The 23,287-nt window shown below is 40.0% G+C and overlaps 2 protein-coding genes and 1 long non-coding RNA gene across 7 annotated transcripts; 2 read left to right on the top strand and 1 right to left on the bottom strand.

Annotated features, from left to right (window-relative positions):
* Nucleotides 1–1,282: 1,282 nt before the first annotated feature.
* alkbh8 (alkB homolog 8, tRNA methyltransferase) lies at nt 1,283–6,148 on the top strand. Of its 2 annotated transcripts, XM_011618163.2 has the most exons (12): nt 1,283–1,440; nt 1,562–1,695; nt 1,794–1,894; nt 2,013–2,144; nt 2,233–2,328; nt 2,534–2,638; nt 2,878–2,948; nt 3,234–3,340; nt 3,486–3,646; nt 3,725–3,996; nt 4,516–4,665; nt 4,848–6,148. In XM_011618163.2, the coding sequence occupies exons 1-12, from the start codon at nt 1,306–1,308 to the stop codon at nt 5,508–5,510; spliced, it is 2,127 nt and encodes a 708-aa protein (XP_011616465.1). In that variant the 5' UTR covers nt 1,283–1,305; the 3' UTR covers nt 5,511–6,148. The 2 variants fall into 2 exon arrangements, with proteins under 2 accessions (XP_011616465.1, XP_029699970.1); XM_029844110.1 differs by lacking the exon at nt 2,233–2,328.
* LOC115251526 (uncharacterized) lies at nt 1,483–3,583 on the bottom strand. 3 transcript variants are annotated; one of them, XR_003890092.1, is made up of 4 exons: nt 3,460–3,583; nt 3,206–3,326; nt 1,950–2,196; nt 1,483–1,624 (listed from the first exon to the last, which is right to left on the bottom strand). It is a non-coding gene; the product is annotated as an uncharacterized lncRNA (long non-coding RNA). The 3 variants fall into 3 exon arrangements; XR_003890090.1 differs by lacking the exons at nt 3,206–3,326; nt 3,460–3,583 and adding an exon at nt 2,323–2,462 and having other exon boundaries at nt 1,950–2,232; XR_003890091.1 differs by lacking the exons at nt 3,206–3,326; nt 3,460–3,583 and adding an exon at nt 2,323–2,462 and having other exon boundaries at nt 1,950–2,226.
* Nucleotides 6,149–8,808: 2,660 nt separating the features above from the next.
* Nucleotides 8,809–23,082, top strand: cwf19l2 (CWF19 like cell cycle control factor 2). Of its 2 annotated transcripts, none has more exons than XM_011618165.2 (19): nt 8,809–8,982; nt 11,490–11,600; nt 11,777–11,893; nt 11,996–12,112; nt 12,480–12,599; nt 12,802–12,895; nt 13,495–13,610; nt 13,829–14,267; nt 14,423–14,591; nt 15,541–15,646; nt 16,794–16,895; nt 18,257–18,385; nt 18,618–18,755; nt 19,854–20,066; nt 20,408–20,524; nt 20,657–20,812; nt 20,890–20,970; nt 21,049–21,150; nt 21,334–23,082. In XM_011618165.2, the coding sequence occupies exons 1-19, from the start codon at nt 8,890–8,892 to the stop codon at nt 21,490–21,492; spliced, it is 2,679 nt and encodes an 892-aa protein (XP_011616467.1). In that variant the 5' UTR covers nt 8,809–8,889; the 3' UTR covers nt 21,493–23,082. The 2 variants fall into 2 exon arrangements, with proteins under 2 accessions (XP_011616467.1, XP_011616466.1); XM_011618164.2 differs by having other exon boundaries at nt 14,399–14,591.
* Nucleotides 23,083–23,287: the final 205 nt, after the last annotated feature.

Here is a 23,287-nt window from a genome sequence, read left to right as displayed (position 1 = left end):
TTGAAACTGTGTTTATGAGACATTATAACCTGCTGATGAGCCGTTCATAACTATTCACTGAGTGATTATCTGCCATTCTGATATTTTCTGTAAAAATATTATCATACAATATATCGTGTATCTCCACAACAGCCCTTATCTAGCTCATATTGCTGTTTATCACCCAACGCCCATTAAAGAAATACATTTTATTACACTTTTTAAAAAAAAACTTCATCAAACGTTCATACTAGGGAGGATGGCCATGGTCTCCTGTTCAAACAGCTGTTGTTTTGCAGACTAAACACAGTGTGCTGTTAAGACAACGAAGCAGTCCCTTTGGCCAGTAGCTCAGTGTGACACCAAAATGGTCAGGCTGTGCCATTGGAAATTAGAGGGCTGGCGACAGGTGAGGGTTTCATTGCACAATCCCTCCACATATTAATTCTCCAACCTCACTCTGGTGAAATGTACATGCAGCTAGAGGAGCTGCACAGTCATTTATCTGCACGGAATTCCTACATGGGAATAGACCAACGGGTCCAGGGTGGACCATAACACAATATATAGATAACATAAATGTTTTGTTCCATAAAAATGCTGCTTAAATGTTTCAGTCAACAACACAATCCTCAGATAAAGAAGGAATATCTTCAATGTGGGATGATGAAAAGGAATGCCCAACAGTCTCTCCAGAGTCACTCCCCTTATGTTTTTATCCCTTTGTATCATGTTAGGCTGGCCTATAGAATGATCCCTGGAGAATTTGGTCTATCTTTTGTGAAGAGATTAAGAAAGCATGCAGCATGGATTTCCCTGCAGTGTGTTTGTCCTCTATATTGGAAACATATTTCAAAACATGACACATTGTGGACTTGAATACCAACTAACAGTGAACACAACAAAGCTGGGCAATTAAGGAAAGAAAAACAACTGATATAGTGCAGAATTAGAGCTTTCCAAAGGAAAAAAAAAGCAAAGTACTAAATAACTGCATTTAGTTTTCCCTTTCACCTCATAAAACATTATATACAGTATACATTTATACATTCAATATATAACATTGTACTGTTGTGTTGTGCATTAGTGATACTTGTATACTGATAATTTTTTAATGATTTATTCATATGACTTTTGGACAAGAAGTTAAAGTAAACTCACACAAAATAATCCTGAATTAAAATATTGACATGTTTTAATCGTGGAAGAAAAATAATATCGTCAAAGCAAATCGAAAATACTGTAAACAAAAGGTGGAACAAGGCTTGTCTTCAGGAACCATCGGTCGCGCCTTTTTAGTACACGGACAACTTTAAGTAACGGACAATGGCTGACACTGTAGATAATACGATATTCGTAAAGAGGAGTAAAGTGAAAAAGAAAATTCTTCGAAAACAGTTAAAAGCCAGTCATATTTTATTGAAGCATGAAGGCATCAGTACAGTGTCACAGCCTACCAAGGTAATGTTTAGTCGACAACTTACGAGGAGTTACCGTATACAGCTGACATACGTCTCAACACATAAATGAGCCATACTGTCAAATTCGGTATTCATTATTATTTGTAATGCATCCACGGCAGAGTTTGGTAGTGGCAAACGGTGGCCTGGGTAATGGAGTCAGTCGTCAGGAGTTGTCTGCAGTCCTGAAAGAGTTCGGAGAAATAGAGAGGCTGGTTATGCCCCCTCAGAAACCGTATGCTTTTGTCACATACAGGTACTTCATAGACGAATTTATCATCACAACCTAATTATCACAATGCGAGACCAATAATCCTCTTATAGATTCTTTTAATCGTTGGTGTTTGTTTCCAGATCTGAAGCGGGTGCTCAAAAAGCTCATGCCCAACTCAATGGAAAATCGTTAAAGTGTGAAGACAATGTTGTGACACTTTATCTCAGTTATGTCCAGTCAGGTACGTTGTAATTTTGAGCATTTAAAATTCATTGGAATAACAGAGGCAAAATTACCTTTGAGCCAATTGTGTTGTAACAGCTGATTGATTGATCTGAACCCTTGTGTGGTTTGTGCAGTACCCTGTGAAGAAGCTGGATCCCTTTCTTTGCCAGTGGGGTTAACCTTGTTGGACAGTTTCGTGTCTCCAGAGGAGGAGGCTTTGCTGCTCGCTGCGCTTGACTGGTCCCCAGGTAACGATGAGGTTACTGGTGAGTTGCTGCTCCTGGATTTTTCTGTTAGTTCCTGGGTTGTGAGTTCCAGCTGTAACAGACTCACTCCACTGTAATGTCTCTGAAGCTCAAAAAGCCATGAAGCATAGAAGAGTCAAACATTATGGCTTTGAATTTCGCTATGACAACAACAATGTGGACAAGGACAAACCATTACCTGCTGGTATGTCTTCCTTTTTTTTGGTATCAGGTACAACAACACTTTGTCAAAAACCAGTGTCAGTATTATTTCTATATTTTGATGGAATTTAAATGTTCATTAAATTTCTGTGATCTTATAACTACAAGACTGCTTCCAATTGTTAATAAATGCTATCAAATAACAATTAAGATTCATAATGACATTATTCATCTTTGTTTGTTTCAAGGTATACCTGCCGAGTGTCTCCCCATTCTGGAGCGGTGTCTGTCCAATCAAATCATTGACATCCTGCCTGATCAGCTGACTGTCAACCAGTATGAGTCTGGACAGGGTTGGTTACTTCAGCCATCTAAATGAGTGTATCCAGCCTCTGAACCTCACTTAAATGAGGCAAATACACTCAATAGGCCACTATGACACTTGCTATTTCGAATGATAATAGATAAAGCAGTACACTTGTGGTTATTAGACAGAAGTACCCTGATGAGTAGAATGCTCGAGTATTTATGAAACAAGATATTATAATTCTAAATGCAGTTGCTGCATTACTAAGTTGGCGATCTTTTCCAGGGATTCCTCCTCACATCGATACTCACTCTGCCTTTGAAGAAACGATCCTGTCGCTGAGCCTGGGGGCGCAGGTAAGCAGTACTGTCCTTATTATTCATTCATTTGGACAGAACATTTAATGTATTCGCTAAAAATCTTCAGATAACACTGCAGCAACTGTTCAAGAGAACATTTAAAATGTCTACTATTCCCAAATAACCAAAGACATTTAATTTCAGTGAACTGAAAAAGCCTCTTGGATCAAAGGGGAAACATCTTCAAACTCTAACACAAGCCCAGTTGACTTCTCTTCAGCCAAGATGTCTCTTCACCTACTGTAGACACCTACTGTCTTCATGTGTGCCTGTTCATTTTAGACCGTGATGGATTTCCGTCATCCCGATGGTGGCCTCGTTGCTCTGGTGTTACCTGGTAGGAGTCTTTTGGTGATGAAGGGAGAGAGCAGATACCTGTGGACCCATGGGTGAGCTCCAATTTGTTATTCCGACCTGTTGCTTTTTTCCAATTCAATTTACGTTCGTTTTATTTATTTTGCATCAAATCCACCGAAGAGTTTCTCTAAGTTGAAAGCCAGAGCCTTACCCCCGTGCTGGCCTCTGTTCTCTCAGGATTACTCCTCGCAAGTGTGATGTGGTGCCATCCTGTGACCCACAGTCCTCTGCTCCAGTGCCAACTGACAATCAGACTCAGAGCAGGTTGACTTTAAGCAGGAGGGGCACCCGCACGTCCTTCACATTCCGCAGGATCAGACACGAGCCGTGCCGCTGTGGTGGGAAACTTATTGTCCTCTAACTGTCATGTGATTTTTAACTGGCAGCGATTTTTCAGCACCTCTTCCTTCCCTTAGGTTTTCCCTCTGTTTGTGACAGTCAGAGAGTATCAGCAGTCCCTGAACCGTCCCTCCCCTCACTACCCACTTGCCATGCTGACGCAGCTCATTTGGAAAAGGAATATGTCCACAGAGTATACAACTCCATCGCCCCCCATTTCAGTAGCACTCGTCATTCTCCCTGGCCACGTGTGTGCCACTTTCTGTCCTCGCTCCCCCCTGGCAGCATGGTGGCTGATGTGGGATGTGGAAATGGGAAATACCTCAGTGTAAACCCAGAAGTGATTGCAGTAAGTATTTCATTATTGTCATTTTGTGTTCCCACTGGGATGTTTCCTCTCAAATTCGATCTATCGTTAGTGTAACGACTCCAGGGCTGAGGCAACTCCACAACATTCACGCAGTTCTCCCTCATCTGCTCCTGCTTAAGGGTGTTCACTCATTAACAGGAGAACCTTTACCTCAGTTTTTCATGGAGTTCTTTGCTCCATTCAGCCTTCAACCCTGAACATTGAAGCCCTGCTGTCTTACACCACAGCATGATGCTGCCAGTTCCAGCGGAGGGATGCTGTTGGACCAGTAATGAGCAGGGCCCAAAAAACACCACTTAGAATTTAGGCCTGAAGGTTCAATCATGGTTTCATTTTCATCTGGAATATGTGATTTACATGTTATCTTTATGCTTCAATAACATTTTTTTTTTTTTTTTAAATAATGTAAGAATCTTCAATAGAAAAAGAAGTACGGTATTTCTTGAAAGAATGTGATTACAAATCTCTGAAATGATGCCCGTATTTTGTATTTTTCAGGTTGGCTGTGATCGCAGCAGTGCACTTATTCAAATCTGTGCAGAGAGGGGTTTCCAGGTGTTTGTATCTGATGCTCTCATGCTCCCTTTGCACTCAGCCTCCTTTGATGCTTGTATCTCCATAGCTGTCATACACCACTTTTCCACCCAGGTAATGCACATGTCTTTGGATCCATTTAAAACAATTTTGGAAAACAAATGCATCTGCATATTTTTAGTCCCTCAAATATCTGTCATGTCATCAAACAAATATGCAAATATGGAATTGAAAAACAATTAATTCAATTATTTTTCAAATCCCGCATGGCATGCTAATGTGGGCTTGTGTTGCAGGAGCGACGACTGGCAGCAGTAAGAGAACTGGTCAGACTTTTGAAGCCTGGAGGTCAAGCACTTATCTATGTTTGGGCTTATGAACAAGAGTACAACAAGCAGAGGTCCAAATACCTCAAAGAACAGAGCAAAGAGAAGTACAGCATGACTAACAGCACATCAAATGGTACCCAGGATCTGTGTGAGAGGTCCAGTCAGCCTCTAGAAGATAAGCACAACAGTGGAGAGAACATACAGTGTGTCAGTAAACTGGCTGATGGGAAGCTTAGCATACACACTAACCGCACAGCCTTCAAATCCCAGGACCTCCTGGTTCCCTGGCATCTGAAAGATGAGAAAATACAAAGAGGGGAATACTCTGGGGAGAATTTAGAGTACAAGGCTTCCTCAGGTTATGGTTTGTGTTCTGGTAACAGGTCCGACTGTAACCCAGGTTCTGATTTTAAAATATCCATTGGATCAAGCCTTGGCCTCAGCTCAGAGTCTCAAACCTCACCAGATAGTGCGACTGAGCGCAGTTCAGTTACCGTGTTTCACCGCTATTACCATCTGTTCCAGCAGGGGGAGCTCGAGCACCTGTGTGGTCAAATCACTGGAGTCAAAGTTGAGAGCAGCTACCATGACCAGGGAAACTGGTGTGTTCTGGTAGAGAAGACAGCTTGACGCTTGGTTGCTTTTTTATGTAATGTTATAGGTGATGCAATGACAGATTTAAAGGAAGGTTTCCCAATATGTCTATGGTGTTCTTGTTCATTTCTTCAATATTACTTTATAGTTAATCATGATATTAAAAAAATCAGCATGGTGGAATCTTGCCTCCACGCTTCTTGTCACAAGAAACAGTAAAAATAGGAACAGATGAAGATTGATTCAAAACTGATCTTTGGGGGCTACAGTGATTTGATAACAGATTAGAAAAGCAACTTTTTATGGACATAAAATGAAGTAGTGACTGAAAACTTATCTGTTTTTACAGGAAGAAATACAGAAATCACCATTTTGAATATTCAATGCGATTGAAATTGCCAAAGAAAAAAATTAAATTCTCCCTCTTTTATCCTGAATGGATGTATTTAGCCTGTCTTGAGATTCACCACCATCTTTGTGAATGTAAATTTGCCTCCGTTCTTTTCTGTACCAGATTGTCTTTCCCACTGGGTTTCACTCTACGTGCCCCCCCCCCCCCTTTTTATATATATATTGGACTGTATTTGTGTTTGAACCAAAGCGATCTGTATAATTGTATCCAAAACTAATCTATATGGTCTATCTTCTTCTTATAAAGTTATCTCAAGTGTTCATATGAGTGTCCAGCCTTCTTTTAAACACATTGTCTGGTGGCCTTTGCCACAACCCTCTTCCACCATCCTCCACCACCATACTGTCGTCTGTAGACTGAATCTTCACTTTGATGGATGTGGCTGCCACCAAGTCATGGCAGAACATCAGAAATACCAGTAGTTTGAGATATGTTTAATAAAAATATACAAATATTACAAGACGAGTAAAGACAAAAAGTGCTGAGTCACTGAAGCCAACAATGGCGCTGCAGCTGGGTCAGGGTGAGACGATCCTCAGGTGCTCTTGCCAAACACTCATATAGAAACTTCTGGCAATCTATGGAAGACAACGATCATGAATATGAATCAGCACCATTGATGGCACTTTGAGAGGTTTGCTTGTCCCTCTAAATTCTGTACACTGAGATAGCCCCGTTTGGATCTGCAACTTATTTTGGAGGAATCTGGTTGTCTCAAATGTTTCCCCGTGGTGAAGTGTTTCGTACAAGATGACCCCAATCTGCCACACTGTGGAGGGCCCAGGCTTGTAGGAGCCATAAAAGTATTCGGGAGGTATGTGTTCAACGGTACCTGCAAGGTATTACAATGACAGCAAAAGTGTTTCAATGGATATACTGGAGACGATCACACTCAAAAGTCCAACTCCTTTATTTACCAAAGAAGATGCTGTATGAGAACCTTTTGGTAAAGAAACAGCTCAGGCCAAAGTCAATTATTTGAACCTGTGGCACTTCAGAACCATTCTCAACCAATATATTCTGCTGCTTGATGTCCCGGTGAAAATTTTTTGTTCCTTTCAAGGTCTCTTGCTGCATCAACCAGCTGTTTTATTATAATCTGCGATGGACCAAAGACAAACTAAAGCTCACAGTGGATGTTCACTGCAGTGACAAACACACACACACACACACACACACACACACACACACACACACACACACACACACACACACACGAGCATCTCACTTTGACCTGCTCTTCCTCTAGGCATCCTCCATTGACCTGGCAATATACGTTCAGGTCTTCATATGGTACTGGTCTCTCTATCACCAGTATTAGCTCCTGTTCCAGGTCATACCAGTCCAAGAGTCTAACTGGTGCCGACTTGGACACTTGTCTTTTACTCCCTGAAATTTTCAACATGACAGCAACTTCAGACGAAACTCATTTCCCATTTTCAGTCTGAAACAACAAAACAACAAAAATGGAAAACAGCCGATGAAACACCCTTAAACAAATCACAACATAACACATTTAACCACCTCTGTCAGCGGTGGGGGAGATTACAATAGTTGTACATTTGTACTCACCTTGTTTTTGCACAACACCTTTTCTTTGGCAACGTGTTTGATGGCCACCTAATACCAGATACCAGCGTGGCTTTCAGCACATCCTGATTAAACTCTGCATGTCCATCCATCCATCCATTCTCTACCGCTTATCCGGGGTCGGGTCGCGGGGGCAGCAGCCTAAGGAGAGAAGCCCAGACTTCCCTCTCCCCAGCTAAACTCTGCATGTACACATGTAAATGTCTGAATGTGCTTGAGGACAAAAGTTTAACACTTACAGGGGAATGACTAGATTTATTGTATCCAGCAAAAACAAAACCACATCCTCCTTTACCAAGAGGTTGCAACTCTTGATACTTGGCTGCAAATTCAGCTGTGACAAAAATTAAACAAATTAATGAACCCCTTGGCAAATCAATGATTACATTTTTTTCATTGCAAATCAAAGTCATCCTGCAATGTGCATGAACATAATTATATCCTCCATTCATAATTCCTGACCTCTCTGGGCTTCTACAAAGCTATGTTTGGCCTTATGCTGGTGCGAGACTATCTTTTGTTTTGAGATTCTTCCACCTCCATCTCCAGCCTGCTTTCTTTTTCTGCACCTCCTGATCAAATCAGTCTCAGTAGAAGACTTTATTGTGGTGACTGCAAAACACAGAAAGCCCTCAATTCATTGACTTTCAGCTTTTTAAAACGGTAAAATTTAAAAATGGTAACATGGTCGTCAGGGGATGCAGCAGTTACATTAGCTAAGAAATAAGATATCAATCAACAGGCTCACAGATAGAATGATAGACCGTCACCCTTACAGTTTCTACATAGACATGGAATGAATATAGAGCTAACATTTTTTCTCTGAATCACAATGATTCCTACCACAGCCTTATAGATGCTCTCACTATATATTTGGTTCTACTTGTTTCTTACCCGAGTCACCATTGCTGCGAAAAGGCATGAAATACAACACAGTGTCACCATCCATTATCACTATATAATAACTTAAACCCCCACACTCCATTTGGCACTAGACCTTGTCTCTTTGAGCTCTCGTATAACTTTTATTTACTTAAAATCCTTGCAGTCATACAAAATCTTTTATTTTATTTTGGTTTTATTTTGAGAGCACATTTAATTTAAAAGCATTTTGTCTTAATATACTTTAAACTAAAATGAACATAAAAGACACAAACACATTCTCTCATGGTGAAATTGTTTAGTTAAATTAAGTATATGAGAGATCAAAAATCAAAAACAGCTCGGTTATTTGTGAATTTTCACTGAGACTACGATCAAATACATGCATGCAACACTTTATATACGGTTATCACATATCTGTGGCATCCCAGCCACTTGCTATTGCGTCAGCACTTTACGACTTCCATCAGAGCATTTACGGCAGTGTCATGGCGGTCTAACCTCTGAAACGCCGCACAAAGTGGAAGTGTCATGGCGGCAAACAGTGGTTGTTTTGAGAGTGCAAGTAATATTGAGGAAAGAAAATCTCTTAGAAGACAAGCACGAAAAGAAGCGGTAGAAAAGGTAATAACCGTAAGGTCCGTAGAGCCATTCGTGTTAAGTAGAGTAATTGCTCTATTAGCTTCCAACGAGTTAACCTAACAGCTAGCAAACCGCTAGCCAAGCCGCTAAAGTAATGTCAACACTCTGAAACGCAGCCAAACTGAACTTGCGACATTAACGGTAGAATCATATTTTTATCATCAAAATATTAACTGTGTTTATGTTTGATAGGCGTTATTAGAAAGCGATTGGCGTCAGTGACATCAATGTATATCAATCAAAGTTGTCAGAATCATTGTACTGTAACTTCGTTTAATATGCGGAGCTTCCACTTTATATAGACTATATTTCCTTGATTTATTGAAGTTGTGAGTTTTCTATCTATCTGTCTATCTGTCTATCTATCTGTCTATCATTGTACTCGTAGCTAATAACTATTGAACATAAAAGAAATATGTTCTTGCTCAAAACTGATCAATTAATAGTACCTCACAGATGCTCCATCAAGAGTTTTATTTTTTTTTTTTGTAAATTATATTTCTACTTATTTGTCCCCCTTATCATGACCTACAATTAATTTGCCCATTGAGATGCTAGAAATTCAGATTCACCTTATGAAGGCAGCAAAACACACTGGGTCTCGTTCATGAAACGTGAGCAGAGCAAATTTGTGTGTAAACTGTAGATGTAAATTTACATGAATCTAACATTTATCAATGTTTTAGTAGCTCAGATCTGTTTGTAGCTACTAACAAAATCTACACATGCTTTCAAAACTGCATACAAAACTGCTGTGGGCTGCTATGCGTATCACTTTTTAAAAATGTTAGATAGCTCTACATTCCGACAGCTATCACGGATTTCACGGATCAATTATGCACAATATAACATTGCTGGTTTCACATTTCTACTTAAATCTGGAGAGAAAATTGTCCAAATTGTTTGGGACTGTACAACCTAAACTAAATTGATCACAAAACTATCTGTGATTTTTTAGAATGTAGACTATTGTGACACAACATTTATTACCTTACCATCTGGGGGTCGCTCTCTCCGTCAGGGATGATTCCTGACAAAGCGATCGCCCCAATAATTACTGCTATTTCTGTATTTGACAATTTAGACATTGAGCCTCCTTCTCCTGTGACAGATCTATTTTTTCAAATATGTTTTTGACCTCCATTTTTATATTAAACCACTTTCTTTTGACTTTGGTTATGGCTCTGGGGATGGCAGAGATCCAATTAACTGCGCCTCTTACCTCCTTTTTGGCTTTTGATTTGCCTGTCCCTTTCACACCACTGCTAATTGATGACAATTTTATTTCAACTCAAAACAATTCTATCTCTGCTTTAGACTAATTTGTTCTGCTTCAGAAAGTTAAAAAACTTTCATTCTCTCTCGTTTTGCTTGCCATGATTGACAGGTAACCCAGATGCATCAATGAACACCTCCTTTTATAGTGCTCATTGCCAATTCATGGGTGGAGATTTATGCAAATAGCTGATTATCGGGAGTGCGCTGTCAATTTACGATCATTTGGCATTCATGGTCTACACACGTGTTTACAATCAGATTTGAGTTTCCCCAAACACATTTTGACGTGTTCCTGAATCCAGGGTAAGATTTTAGTGGGATAGGTTTTTATATGTAAATGTGTTCACAAATTTACTAACGTTTCATGAATGAGACCATTGTCTCTATAATGTCTTCAAGAACTTTTCCCTATTGTCAGTGTGTTAGGATATAGATACTAATGTTGACATCAGTAATTGTGTTTTTGCTATGGGCCATAAATCATCATGATAAAAGCAATGTGCATCCAGAAATTTGTATATTTGTCAAATAATTCTTGCCTTTCAGAAACTTGCATCTATGGCAACAGTTTGACTTTCCTAAGTTACAAAAGATCAAACCAAGATGGATGAAAGTTAGAAAAGAATCTTTTGAAATGAGTGGTGGGACAGAGATTAATTGCCAGGAATTAAACTGCAGACAGAAATGATACAACAAATAAGGCTGGGGCTATTAGTAGCCCAGCTGCTGTTTGTCGTGGTCACAATGACTCCCAGCATAAAGATTGATTCTCCCTGTAATTCATAATCACATTGACACACACCTGTCTGTTATCTTGATGTGCAGCTGTGTTTGCGCTACCATAGAAAGGAGAGCAAATGTTGTGGCCAAAAAACAGTTGCTCAACATGGCTTCAGTTGCCCAAAAAGAGAAGCACAGCTCACCTTTTCTACTCTGTTGTTGTTTCAGTCTTCTTTGATGTTTGAGAAAGGACTTGCATGTCTGCAGTATCATTGCCTCAACACCCAGAACAAAACTTCAACTGCTTATATTGTTTGTAGCTCAAATATTTGACAGCCATCTTACAAAAAACAAACTGCAATTTCATCTAGCCTTTCACAAGAATACGCTCAGGAGAGGTAGCAGGACACACACGTCGTTCACACCGAGGAGCTATTTAGAATCTTCAATTAACCTGACTCTTGACTCTTAACCTTAACTCTGATGTTCAGGCCAAGCAGCAGTATAAACAGGAGGAGAGGAAAAAACAGTTGAAGAGGCAGAGAGGGGAGGACACTTGGATGCTCCCTGAGATCAATCAGAGACTTCAAGAGATACAGGATGTAAGATACTTTGTTTTACATAAGATTTGTACCAGTGATTACTATACAGTGTAGCTTATAATACTATCAAGATTGATTGACAAATTTATCTGAACTGAAAGACTGTCTTATGCTTCACTATTGCCAATTGCAGAAAGTAAATGGGTAATAAAAACCTTTGCCTTTAAATCCTACAGGCTGACTCTTTGAAGCACAAGAAGAAAAAAGAGAAGAAATCTAAAAAAAAGAAGAAAAATAAGGCCAAGAAGGAGAGGAAAGCTTCAGGAGAAGATGACACTAGTGATGGTTCAGTGGTAAATCACTGAGCATTATTCACAGCACTGTTTTTTTTATTTTTTTTTTTAAATTGCTGTTTAAAAAAACTAATTCAGAAAATGTTCTTCATTCTGTATTAGGATTCAGGGGATGAGTGGGTGGAAGCTCAGCCCCAGACACAAGCTGCTAAAGCCTGGCAGGTTTCTGAACAGTCCAGGACTTCAGATAAAGACACCAGTCCAGCTCAGAAAGTCCAGGTAACCTCCTTTTCACACAGTTCTGGAATATCAGATCTACTCTATATTCTAGGTGTAGTTCAGCCTGGCTAGTCAGAAGCTGCCCCTCATTGAAAGTCCCACTTGAAGTTTTCACCCTGAGACTATGAAAAACAAGATTCCTTTGCCTGTTGTAGCCACCTTTGGATTTATTTTAGCCCTAATTTAAATTGTTTGGAGGATCCTGATTGATCCCTCCTCACCTGCCCAGGGCCACCCATACAGTGAAGCATGGTGGCTGATGGATAAGGTTGCTGAATCATTTTTACTGGATATGACAAAATGTGAAGCTATTCTGACTGTCATGTATGTTAGTTGAGATGCTATGTCCCCAATGTCCTTCTCATAGAGAGACGAATGGATGACCTTTGACTTTTTGGCAATGAAAACTACATCTACAATGGAGAGAAGGGCTGAGAAAGAGCGGCTGAAAGAAGTGGAAAGAGCAAAGGCGCAAACCATTGAGCAGGTGATGGCATGTCTCTTTTCTCATTTATGTATAAGGGAGAGGAAGCGTGGTCATGTAAGCATGTTAGGGGTTAGATACCACGACAACACTGGCAAGTACTCTGGTTCCAACTGAGGTTACTATAGATGGCCTTAGTGCACAGTTTAGTCTGCAGTCTCCGTTTTCTTAAGTAATATTAATAAGTAACAGTTTTTTCATATAGGCTGGTTTGCACAAACTAGAGTTAAACCCATACTGGAAGGATGGAGGGACTGGACTGCCTCCAGAGGAGATGGCTGGCCCTTCACAAAAAAAAGGTAGCTACTGCTTTATGGAGATTCTTTTGGCCATTGATGAACTTATACATATATCAAATGTGTAATGTAAAGGCACATTTCACACATTGTGACACATTTCAAACTTTCACCTTCTGTTATGAGGTCTAATAAAATGCGCTCAAACTTATCTACAATTTAAGTGGTGTTACAGTGTTGATAATTCGTTTCTTAAATTTTGGTAATCTTACCATATATAGGGACAATCTTTAAACACTAAAATTCATACATGTGCATTTTTATATGGATGGGTCATCTGAAATGTAGTACAAATCCTTACCTGGTTTATACATTTCAGAGACAGAAGTGAGGAAAAATGACATTTTATCAATGAAATCAGAAAAAAGTATTTTTATTGTAGTGTAAAATGTTATTGATTTACAGCGTATCACTCACATTATGGATAAAGTCCTTTTACTGATACATAATTGTTTTTTTTAATATGTGCTGTAATGCAATGATGCATTGAAGTAAGAGACAGCTGCATCTAAATGCCTTTCTTGTTTTTGTATTGTTTAAGATAAGTCTTTTAAACTCCTCTTGTCTTGACATTTTTTTTTACCTGTGGTCTTCTTTTGTAGGACCATTGGTGAATGATGGTGGTCTGAGCTGGCTGAGGAAGAGCTACCAGAGAATGAAGGAGCAGGCAGAGAGGGAATCTCGTAACCTCGCTGATCTGGTGGTTGAAAGATATGGAGTGAGAATTGATGCTACATTGCAACTTTCAAATGTTCCAGGGTCCATTATGTACACACATCATTATATAAAGAGGATTCTGAGTGATATGTAGTGAATGAATGCATAAGTTAACACTTTTTAACACTTAGTTCGACACAACACACAAACATTTTGGTACATTTTTAAGTTAACTTTCAAAAAAGGATATTTTATCATTCTTTCTTTCTTCTCTGACAGTCGGTGGAACTGTTTGAACAACGACTTGCAGATGCTGAAGAGGCTGTGTATGGACAGAGGAGAAGAAAAGAGGGAGCTGAGTGGACAGCAAGAAGTGAAAATGAGTCTAGAGAGAGATGGAGGAGACAAGAGGGAGACAAAACAGAGACCAACCGCAGGAGAGGAAATGAAAGAGATTCATCACCAGTACATGAAGAGAGATACCATGATAGAGGAAGAAAGGAGGGGAGAGAACATCACGGAAAAGAAGACAGGTTCAGGGATAAGGATGGAGGAAGAGAGAAGGATATTGAAAGAAGTAGGAAGAGAGAGAGAAGTACGGATAGAGAGAAAGAAAAAGAGAAGTGGGGTGCTTCTTCAGCATTTCGGAGTTATCAGTCTTCCTCTTTTGGGTCACACAGAAGTCAGTTTCTCAAACCTTCAGAAGATGATGGCAGAGGTGAGGCCATACGAAATATTGTAGTGATGAATCTGTGTAAATACCTTGTGAATTAAAAATGCATTCTATGACAAATGTACATTTTATTGTGAAGAACATTGCAGAAGGCTTAACGTTTCTTTCCTGTGCAGCACCAAAGTGTTATTTTCCCCCAGCTCAACTGTCCAGGGGATTTTTGAAACCAAACTCTGATGATGAGGACTCTGCTCCAGCCTGGAAGAAGAGTAGCAGACCTGTTCAAGAAGTCAACAGTGTGAAGAAACAGCAGGAGAAGGAGATGGGTCCTGAAAATAACAGTGATACAGGCGCAGTATCATTGGAAAGGTGCTGTAAACTCACAAGAATAAATTACTTGAAGTGTATCTGACTAACTCATTCTATGCTTGCATTTCTTGCATTTCTTTTTTTATCCAACTCAAACACAAAATACCCTCAATACCCTTTGAAACGTGTTCTTTTAAACTACTTTGTTTTCTTGTCTTCTTAACTATCCCTTTGTGAACACTTCCATTAAATTTAAAAACAATAACCATGTGAATGGGCATATCTTTATAGCACATGACCACTGCTGTCCTTTTAAAGTACAAAAGACTTTAGAGACAAAAAACTTTCTAAGCCGTTATATTCTTTTATAGTCATTGACTTTATTGTTTCCATGGCAGTGTAACACATGGCATGGTTGTAGGCCAGATGTCAGAGTATTTATGCTTTATAGAGCCGTCTGACTTCTGTGGAATGCCTCATTAGGTAAAGTTGTTTGGGTAAACCAGCACCCATATCCTGCACAGCATGAAATGAGTCTACAGCAAGGAAGCAGAATGAAATCAAGCTATGAGAGGGTTAATAACCCAGAACGATGCTTCCTGGGCTGCAGCTTATGTCCTTCCAAGCAAGGCTGTAATGATCTCTGGTGGGGGGAGAAGGAATCTAATGATTCAGAACACATGAGCTTCTTCTGAATTTAGAAGAAAACAACTGAATGTTTAAAAGTCAATACATTTTCAGCAGTCATTTTGTGTGTTAGGGTGAGTTAAAGGCAAACCCTAGAGGAAAGATATTGAAGATAAGAGTCCAGTTGACAGAGAAAACTACCTTGGATACAATGACCTGGATGACTGAGAATTTACACAGACATTGAAGATAAGAATATTAGAAGTTTTGTTTTATCAAAATAAATGTGAAAAATTCAAGGCTTTCCTGGCATTTTTTTTTACCAATTGACTTTTATCCAATATTTTAACTTTTTCCTTCAAACCCCTCTCTTTTACCACAGGAGTGAGAGTGAAAGTGAGGTGGAAGAGGTAATTCATCTGCTGACTGAGGAAGATATGAACAAACTGGGAGCAAAACTGGTGAAGGCGGAGATCATGGGCAACACGGTGAGATTATCTTCTATGTGAACCAGCTCCCTGTCCAGGTACGGGAGGCTGACTCCATCGCTACTTTTAAGATCAGACTCAAAACCTACCTCTTTGAAAAAGCTTACTTTTACTAATTCAGTAGTTCCAGTTACTATCATAGACAGACAAATTATCATACTTAGGGGGTCGTCTAATCATTAGGTCACATTCTAGCTATGCTGTTATAGGCCAAGGCTGCCGTGGTCCGGAAACATGATCACCTGACAGGCCTCTGTCACTCCACTGGGTCATGGTTTCCTCTCCTTTCCTCTCCTTTCCTCTCCTCATCAAGCAGACTAGTTATGCTGATTCTTGTGTAGTTTTTCTGCTTCTCCCCCCCCCCCCCCCCCCCTATCTATTTGCAGGTATCACTGCCATCGGAGCTGCATAATGACCGCCGGCCCCGTTGAAGTGATTGTGCATATTTTTTGTGTGTGTTTCTGTGCTCTGTGCCTCTCCTCTCCCTCTCCTCTCCTCTCCTCTCCTCTCCTCTCCTCTCCTCTCCTCTCCTCTCCTCTCCTCTCTCCTCTCCTCTCCTTCTCCTTTTCCTCTCCCTCTCCTCTTCTTTCCTCTCCTCTTTCCCCTCCTCCTCCTTCTCCTCTCCTCTACCTCCCCTTCACTCTACCTCTCATCTCCTCTACCCCTCTCCTCTCCTACCTATCCTATCCTCTACCTGTCCTCCCTCCTCTCCTCTCTCTTTACCCAGCCGGCCATCAGCAGGAGGGTCCCCCTACATGAGCCTGGTCCTGCTCAAGGTTTCTTCCTGTTAAAGGGGAGTTTTTCCTTGCCACTGTTGCTTGTCTGGGGTCAGGCCCTGGGATTCTGGAAAGCGCCTTGAAACAATTTTGATTGTATAAGACGCTATATAAATAAAGATTGATTGATTGATTGATCATAATTTGAATAAATAAACTTCTTCCCTTACGTCTAAAAATGCAGTACAGTATAACTGCAGTCTTTTCAAACATGATGTGACTTCACCTATAGATGTATACAGCAGCTACTGAAACAGCCGTACATGCTAACAACAGCCCTACGCACAGCAACTGAGTGACTGTTAAATTATGTATCTAAATATATGATAGGATTTCTATGTTTGATACAGGGTATATTTCCTATTTTTCAGGCCATGATTGAGAAGCTAAAGTCACAATTGGAGGCAGCACACAAAGTCAAAGAAAGCCATGCTACCCAAATGAAGCTAAGAGAAACATCTACAACAAAACAGGTTTGTAATGTCTTGTCTTGTTTTGTTGGCATCAAACTAATACTGATGTAATATGCTCAGAAAATAAAAGAGTCTTTTAAGTTTGTTGAGGGTTTTCTTCTGTTAACACAAAGTCAAAATGCTGCTTTTAAGAGTTTAATAAGTCAGTCAGAACACATGCAACAACAGCATGCAGAGAGATCTCTGCCCAATGTAACAAACATGCTTAGCGACTACGCCTTTCTCTCAGTACTTTTCCATCTACTTACTTCATCGTCACAAGGTTAGCATGATAAACTGTAGCATTTTGAAGGTTGCTGACTCGCACATCTTCATCATTTTCTAAGGAGTCTTTGTTCTACAACTCGTGACACCTCGTACACCTGCACAAGCATCATCAAATGAACTTGCTTGACCTTACTGGTTTAAATGATCTGCTAAACAAACAAATAATTTCTTTTACAGGTTATTTATAGTTAGTTTTGCAAGAAGTTTAGCAGGGTTTTCCAGCTGTTCACAACGCTTATTTTGTACTTTATTTGCATGTTTGTTGATTTCAGGCAATCAAAGTTGTTTTCTATGCCTCATTTTCAATTTCATTGGCAGCTCCTGAGGTGACATTTGACTTCAGCCTTATAGGAAATGTGTTCTGGCAGGAGCCGGAGTTTGGCCTGATTATTTATGCCCCCTGTAGGACCCCCCTTTGGACTCTAGGCCAGATATAACATTTGAGAATGATATCTTAATTTGTACAATTGAATACTCTTATCCATTAAGAGACATTTATACTTTGAGTACTGTTGAGTTGCAGTACAGAACTGTGAATGTGTTGTAGATATGGCTTGGCCTCAAAAGTGGCAGCTGCTGTAGATGATTAATTTCTTTGTGATGGTCCCTCCTCTTATGCATCATTGTGTATTGTATTATTACCTCATCTACCTATGCAGTCCTTATTACCTGTGGCTATTTCCTTCTAATCAGAATGTAGTTGATTTTTTTCACTAACAAAACAATACTGAGTTAAACCATTTAAGACAATTTGTTATGTAGTGTGCAAAGTAAACAACTTCCACCAATAAATACTTGATGATGATAATAAGGCGTATTTCCAGTGTGTAATAGAGTAGAAGTTTCTCACCATGCTGAACTCATCAAAAGACCCATCCAACCCCTTTAAAAACTATCAGTTTATATTTATTTTGATTCTTGATTGTATTATTAATAGTAATTAAAGATGAGGATAATTGACAAATTGATCTCATGAGAAATCAGTATACAAGAAATAATAATTGTATTATTTTGTATTTATTTTTTACACATATTTAAGCAAAGGTTGAACTTTTGCATTTATTTGGATGTTTTTTTGTTTGAAAATTCTTCAGGATGATGGCAGCTCCATTCTTGACCAGGAAGTCTTGCTGTTTAGGACAGACGATTCAGGTCGAGCTTGGCCAGTTGCTGCCCCCTCCGGAGCTGTAGAGCCACACAGAGGGAGAGGGAAGAAAAAACAGGTATTACAGGCATAAACTGGCAGCTGACAACTAGGTCAACAACTGTGTTGTCCTCAATTTCAGAAAGGCTTTAAGAATATGAAAGCTAATTCTCTGTGCACATGGTTCCTGTCACCAGGTTGAGGTACACTGATGGAGATCAAGACAAGTAGCGAGAGGCTTTGGTCTCCTGACTGCACTTTCTTACTTCTTTGGAAGATTTAATGTATTTTCCCTTATCGTCCTGCTATAGATTGAGACCCATGTTGAAGGACAGCGTGTGCGCTACTTTCAGGATGACGATCAAGTGGGATTGAAGGAGATGGTGAGGAGGGAGAAGATGAGCTCTTCACAGGATCAGAATGCTCTTTACTCTCGCATGGCTGCTAAGGTAAAACATTAAGTAGGACTTGATGTAATGTTGCAAATCTGCTCACAAAACATTACCATGACAACATTCACCACAACTCAGCAGAAATGAATATAAATGGTTTCTTAAAGGGAAGGAAAACCTATATATTTGTTACATACGTACATACAGTTTGGTTTAACACACTAGTTTACTTGGACAACTGAGCTTTTCGTCTCTTGCAGCTGAAATATCACGGATGTAATAAATGTTGGAGTTGTGAAGCACATGTAGCACATCTTCTCTGAGGAGAGACCAAACTGTCAGAACTACATGCATGAATGATGGAGTGAATGCTTTAAAATATATCACCAAATATCTCAACCATACACATGCACACATACATATTAATCACACATGCATAGATTTATAAATATAAGCCGATGTTCTACACCTTCAAAGCTAGTTACTAAAAATACATTTACTGTTTCCATGGCAGGATTTCTATAAATAACAGATTTGTCCATTGGTCAGAAGCTGGCTGTTAGGTTAGCCAACTGCCATTGTCTGAGCATTTAAATGATGTTTTTTCCAGGGAAACTTCCCTATTACCCTGTCTTGTCAGGTCCTCCAGGTTGTCTTTAGCCAAGGTTAATGTAGAAGCAGCATGATCACTTAAAAACTGTGGGGAGTATTCTGAGTTGGCATGTGCTGCCTAACTAGTCTTTGTTATTTGTTTGCATGCGCATGTGGAAATAAATGCCTCATGCACACTTGAGGGCAGGCCTTGTGTGCGTGCAGATACACACCCTCCCACACTGTCACTAACATACAATTTTTACTCCCTAACAAACACTCTCCTACACAGCGAGTCATAGATACACTTCATGCTGCCTCTCACTCCCTTACACACAGCACTTTCAACCTGTTGCCTAGTTGCCATGGTGACTAGACTTGGACATGGAAACAGCAAAGTCAATCCTCTGTACTGTATCACAATATACAGAGAAATCAACTTCCATACAGCAGCACTCACATGCTTTTACGTATTTTAGTGATTACGTTGCTGTTGAAACCTGCTCTTTGTCTCTGTCCTTCGTCACTCTCATCTCATCATTTCTGCTGCACCCTACTCTCCAGATGATGGGGAAGACAGATGGTGACAACTACACGCTGGATGACATGTTTGTGTCGAGTGTGGCGCAGGAGGAGGGCGAGGGGCGTGAGGAGGAGAGGATGAGGAACAGAGCCATTAGGGAGAGTCGGAGAATGGCTGCGTCCATGGATAAATGCCAGCACTGCTTCAGCAGCCAAGAGCTCCAGAAGCACCTTGTTGTGGCCATTGGGAGCAAGGTGAGCGCATGAATGAATGTCATACCTTTATGCTCTAAATTACATGGGTAATTGATTAAACAAGGATTTCTTAATTTGTTTTCACAAATGTAAAGGACTGCATCCATTGTGTCCTGTTCCACTTCAGGTTATCATTTTTATCACTATACATATATGTGAAAAGTACCGCGGCCACTCATTATTGGTCTGGACAGAAGACACTTTATTCTTTGGGAATATTCTCTGAATCTTAAATATGTGAATTTACTAGCTGTGTAATAGAATTCTAATTCCATACATTTTCATTCCTATTTTTCTTAGATGAATATTTGATAATGAATAGTGTGTAATGTTTGTCACAGGTCTACCTGAGTCTTCCTGCTGGAGTGTCCATGGCAGAGGGTCACTGTCTCATCTGTCCTCTCCAACATCACTGTTGTGCCACTGCTTTAGATGAGGACGTTTGGTCTGAAATCCAGGTCATTAATGCTCAAAATCCTGATCTTCAACTTAAAAGGATATTTTTGGAGATGTTTCCTCCAATGTGTAAATCACAAATCCTCAATTTCTTTTTGGCCTCTTTAACCTTTGAGCTTCTTTGTTGTCCTTAGCTGTTCCGACGTAGTCTGGTACAAATGTTTAAGTCCCAGGATCTGGACTGTGTCTTTATGGAAACGCACATTTACCCACGTCAGCAAAGACACATGGTCCTTGAATGTGTTCCGTTACCACGGGAACTGGGTGATATGGCTCCAATTTATTTTAAGGTCTCCATCTCTTCTGACGTGGCTCTCACAGTCAAACATTTATGACGTCCATCAACCAACCTTTAGTTTCTCTTCAGAAAGCTATCATGGAGTGTGATGATGAATGGGCCATGAATAAGAAGGTTGTGGACCTCTCGGCAAAAGACATCCGTCGATCTGTACGTCCTTTCCATAATTGTACAGAAGAATTTCGAAACATTGCACCCTCTTTATATCATCCTTGTTCAAACTCGTAGGTACCTCGGGGTCTGCCCTACTTTGCTGTCGATTTTGGACTCCAGGGAGGTTTCGCTCATGTCATTGAGAATGAAGAGATGTTCCCTCATTACTTTGGCAAGGTCAGTGTGCACAGTAAGGAAGACTGGTCTGAATGTTTGGATTTTATATCACCATCGCTTCCCAAAAATGTATTTTCTTTGCTTATTGTATTACTTTAAGAAACCAGGTTATCAACTAGCCAGGACTTTATCTTTATTAAATAATGCTGTTATTTCATGACAATCCATCCGATCTTCCTCCAGGAAGTGGTTGGAGGTATGTTAGACTTGGAGCCACGACGCTGGAGGAAGTTGATCAAGGAGAATTTTGATGATCAGAGGAAAAAAGTGCTCCAGTTTTCACAGTGGTGGAAACCATTTGACTGCCGCAAGGCTGGAAGCTGCAGCTCACGGGATACGTGAACTTGGTGCATATGCATTACCCAACCATACATCTTTATTAAAGTAGCTTTTTAAAAAGACAGATATTCAAATTGTTGTGTGTTTTTACTTAAAGTTTTTACTATATTTTTGACTTTCAAAATGATTTCCAAGATTCCCACATGTAAAGGCTAGACAGTAACCCTGAAACTTTCTTTCAGTGGCGTCGTTGGTCGGACCTTCATCTGCAACTTCTGTGGCATTTTTCCTTGCTTTGCACCTATGTGTTAGTTCTTTTTTGTGTGAACACCTAACAGCTAAAGAGCTAAAAGCTAAAGGTCATGTGCTGTGGACGAGAATGTGCTACATATCCGCAGCACCTGAGCTAACAGCTCGTGTAAAAGGGATGATAACAACAAAACTACTGAAAACTGAAGGTTATTAGTCTTAATGTAATTTACTGCCCAGCAAATACACTTTTTGTTGATACCACCAACAGTAGAATACTGGCAGAAATGTGGATGTTGTGCTCATACTTTCCAGTGTAGACAATTTATGTCCCAGTAGGCTAGACACTGGAGCTTCTAACCTAACCCATCTTTCTTAAGATTTATTGTTCTTGGTGAGCTTTGATTGCTAGTGTGAAAATGATCTGGAACAGTGTTTTATTTAGCTTTGTACGTGCTCCAGTTCACTGTACTAGATCATTTCAGCATGGCTGCCATCAGCTGACTGCGGCTACAAAAACTCTTAACTAGATACCACTTGGGTCCCAAAAACATGTTTCCAAAGAACATCCTTTGGTGCAAGAGAAGCTCATCTTTCCTCCTGGACTACTGGGTTCTTTTAACACAAGTTTCCTTTGAGTTTAAACAGTAAAACTGACCTGCACGCTCATCCAAGTGGGATGAAAATAGACACTCCAATAATGAGTGCTGCATGGTGGTGAACTGCATTTCTGTTGAACATAAGGTTCCCAGCAGTGGCGAAGCACTTCTTCTGTTATGTTGGAGTGGCTGAGTGCTTATGTCTGGGGAACAGCAGCAGGTTTTGATTCACTCGTGTGTCAAAGGGGTGAAGCTACTCTTATCTGCCTGCATACCACATCTACATGTATTTCAACTCTGCTTAGTGGGAGCCGTCTCCCTTCCATATTTGTCTATTTATGGTCCTTTTCCTCCCTTCACCATTGATATATATATTTTTTCTCCTGGCTTTGAAAGACCTACATCTTCAAAGATGTACAGAATAAGATGCTATATCGGTCTGCAAAGACACTCGAAGGAGTCTTGCAAAGAATTCAAAGTTTTCTTGGAGAATTATGGAACAAACCCGAACTTATTACAGTACAAGAGGAGAAATACTATTGTAATGTATCATCATGTATTAGTGCACATGGTGTCCTTAAACAAATGTTGATGGTTGTTATTCTCACACTGTAAATGTAGTCTTTGTGCAATTTTAATTTTTAATATTTTAGTTTGTGCAATTTGTAATCGTATAGTGTTGCAGGTCATCAGCTTATATTCATCAAATCTTCGGAAATGTGAATTTTTATTTTTGTGGAACCTGTTTTCATAAATATTTCTATCTGTTTTTTATTGTTAACTGCAACAAAGCTAAAGAAGGTGACATCATTCTTTATATTTTGGAGTGTCCAACAATTTGTGCAAAATGCCTATCTCATGCTGCTCCCCACAGTCAAATGAATGAGCACATTCCTCCAAGAGGGAGGGAAGGAGGGAGGTAGGTAGGTAAAAATTCTGTCCATAAAAGTTATGAACAGAAACGGTGACAAAGGGCAGCCCTGGCGGAGTCCAACCCTCACTCGGAACGA

This window comes from Takifugu rubripes, chromosome 11 (genome assembly GCF_901000725.2).
Source record: "Takifugu rubripes chromosome 11, fTakRub1.2, whole genome shotgun sequence".
Classification (NCBI taxonomy): domain Eukaryota; kingdom Metazoa; phylum Chordata; class Actinopteri; order Tetraodontiformes; family Tetraodontidae; genus Takifugu; species Takifugu rubripes.
This window is presented reverse-complemented; position numbering and strand designations above follow the sequence as displayed.

Excerpts from the sequence above, each read along its gene's own strand:
- alkbh8 (XM_011618163.2), top strand. The coding sequence starts at position 1,306 with ATGGCTGACACTGTAGATAATACGATATTCGTAAAGAGGAGTAAAGTG. Across the intron at positions 2,145-2,232 it reads AGGTAACGATGAGGTTACTG|CTCAAAAAGCCATGAAGCAT; the intron begins GTGAGTTGCTGC and ends ATGTCTCTGAAG. Across the intron at positions 2,639-2,877 it reads CCAGTATGAGTCTGGACAGG|GGATTCCTCCTCACATCGAT; the intron begins GTTGGTTACTTC and ends GATCTTTTCCAG.
- cwf19l2 (XM_011618164.2), top strand. The coding sequence starts at position 8,890 with ATGGCGGCAAACAGTGGTTGTTTTGAGAGTGCAAGTAATATTGAGGAA. Across the intron at positions 20,067-20,407 it reads TTGTGGCCATTGGGAGCAAG|GTCTACCTGAGTCTTCCTGC; the intron begins GTGAGCGCATGA and ends TGTTTGTCACAG. Across the intron at positions 20,525-20,656 it reads ACGTTTGGTCTGAAATCCAG|CTGTTCCGACGTAGTCTGGT; the intron begins GTCATTAATGCT and ends TGTTGTCCTTAG.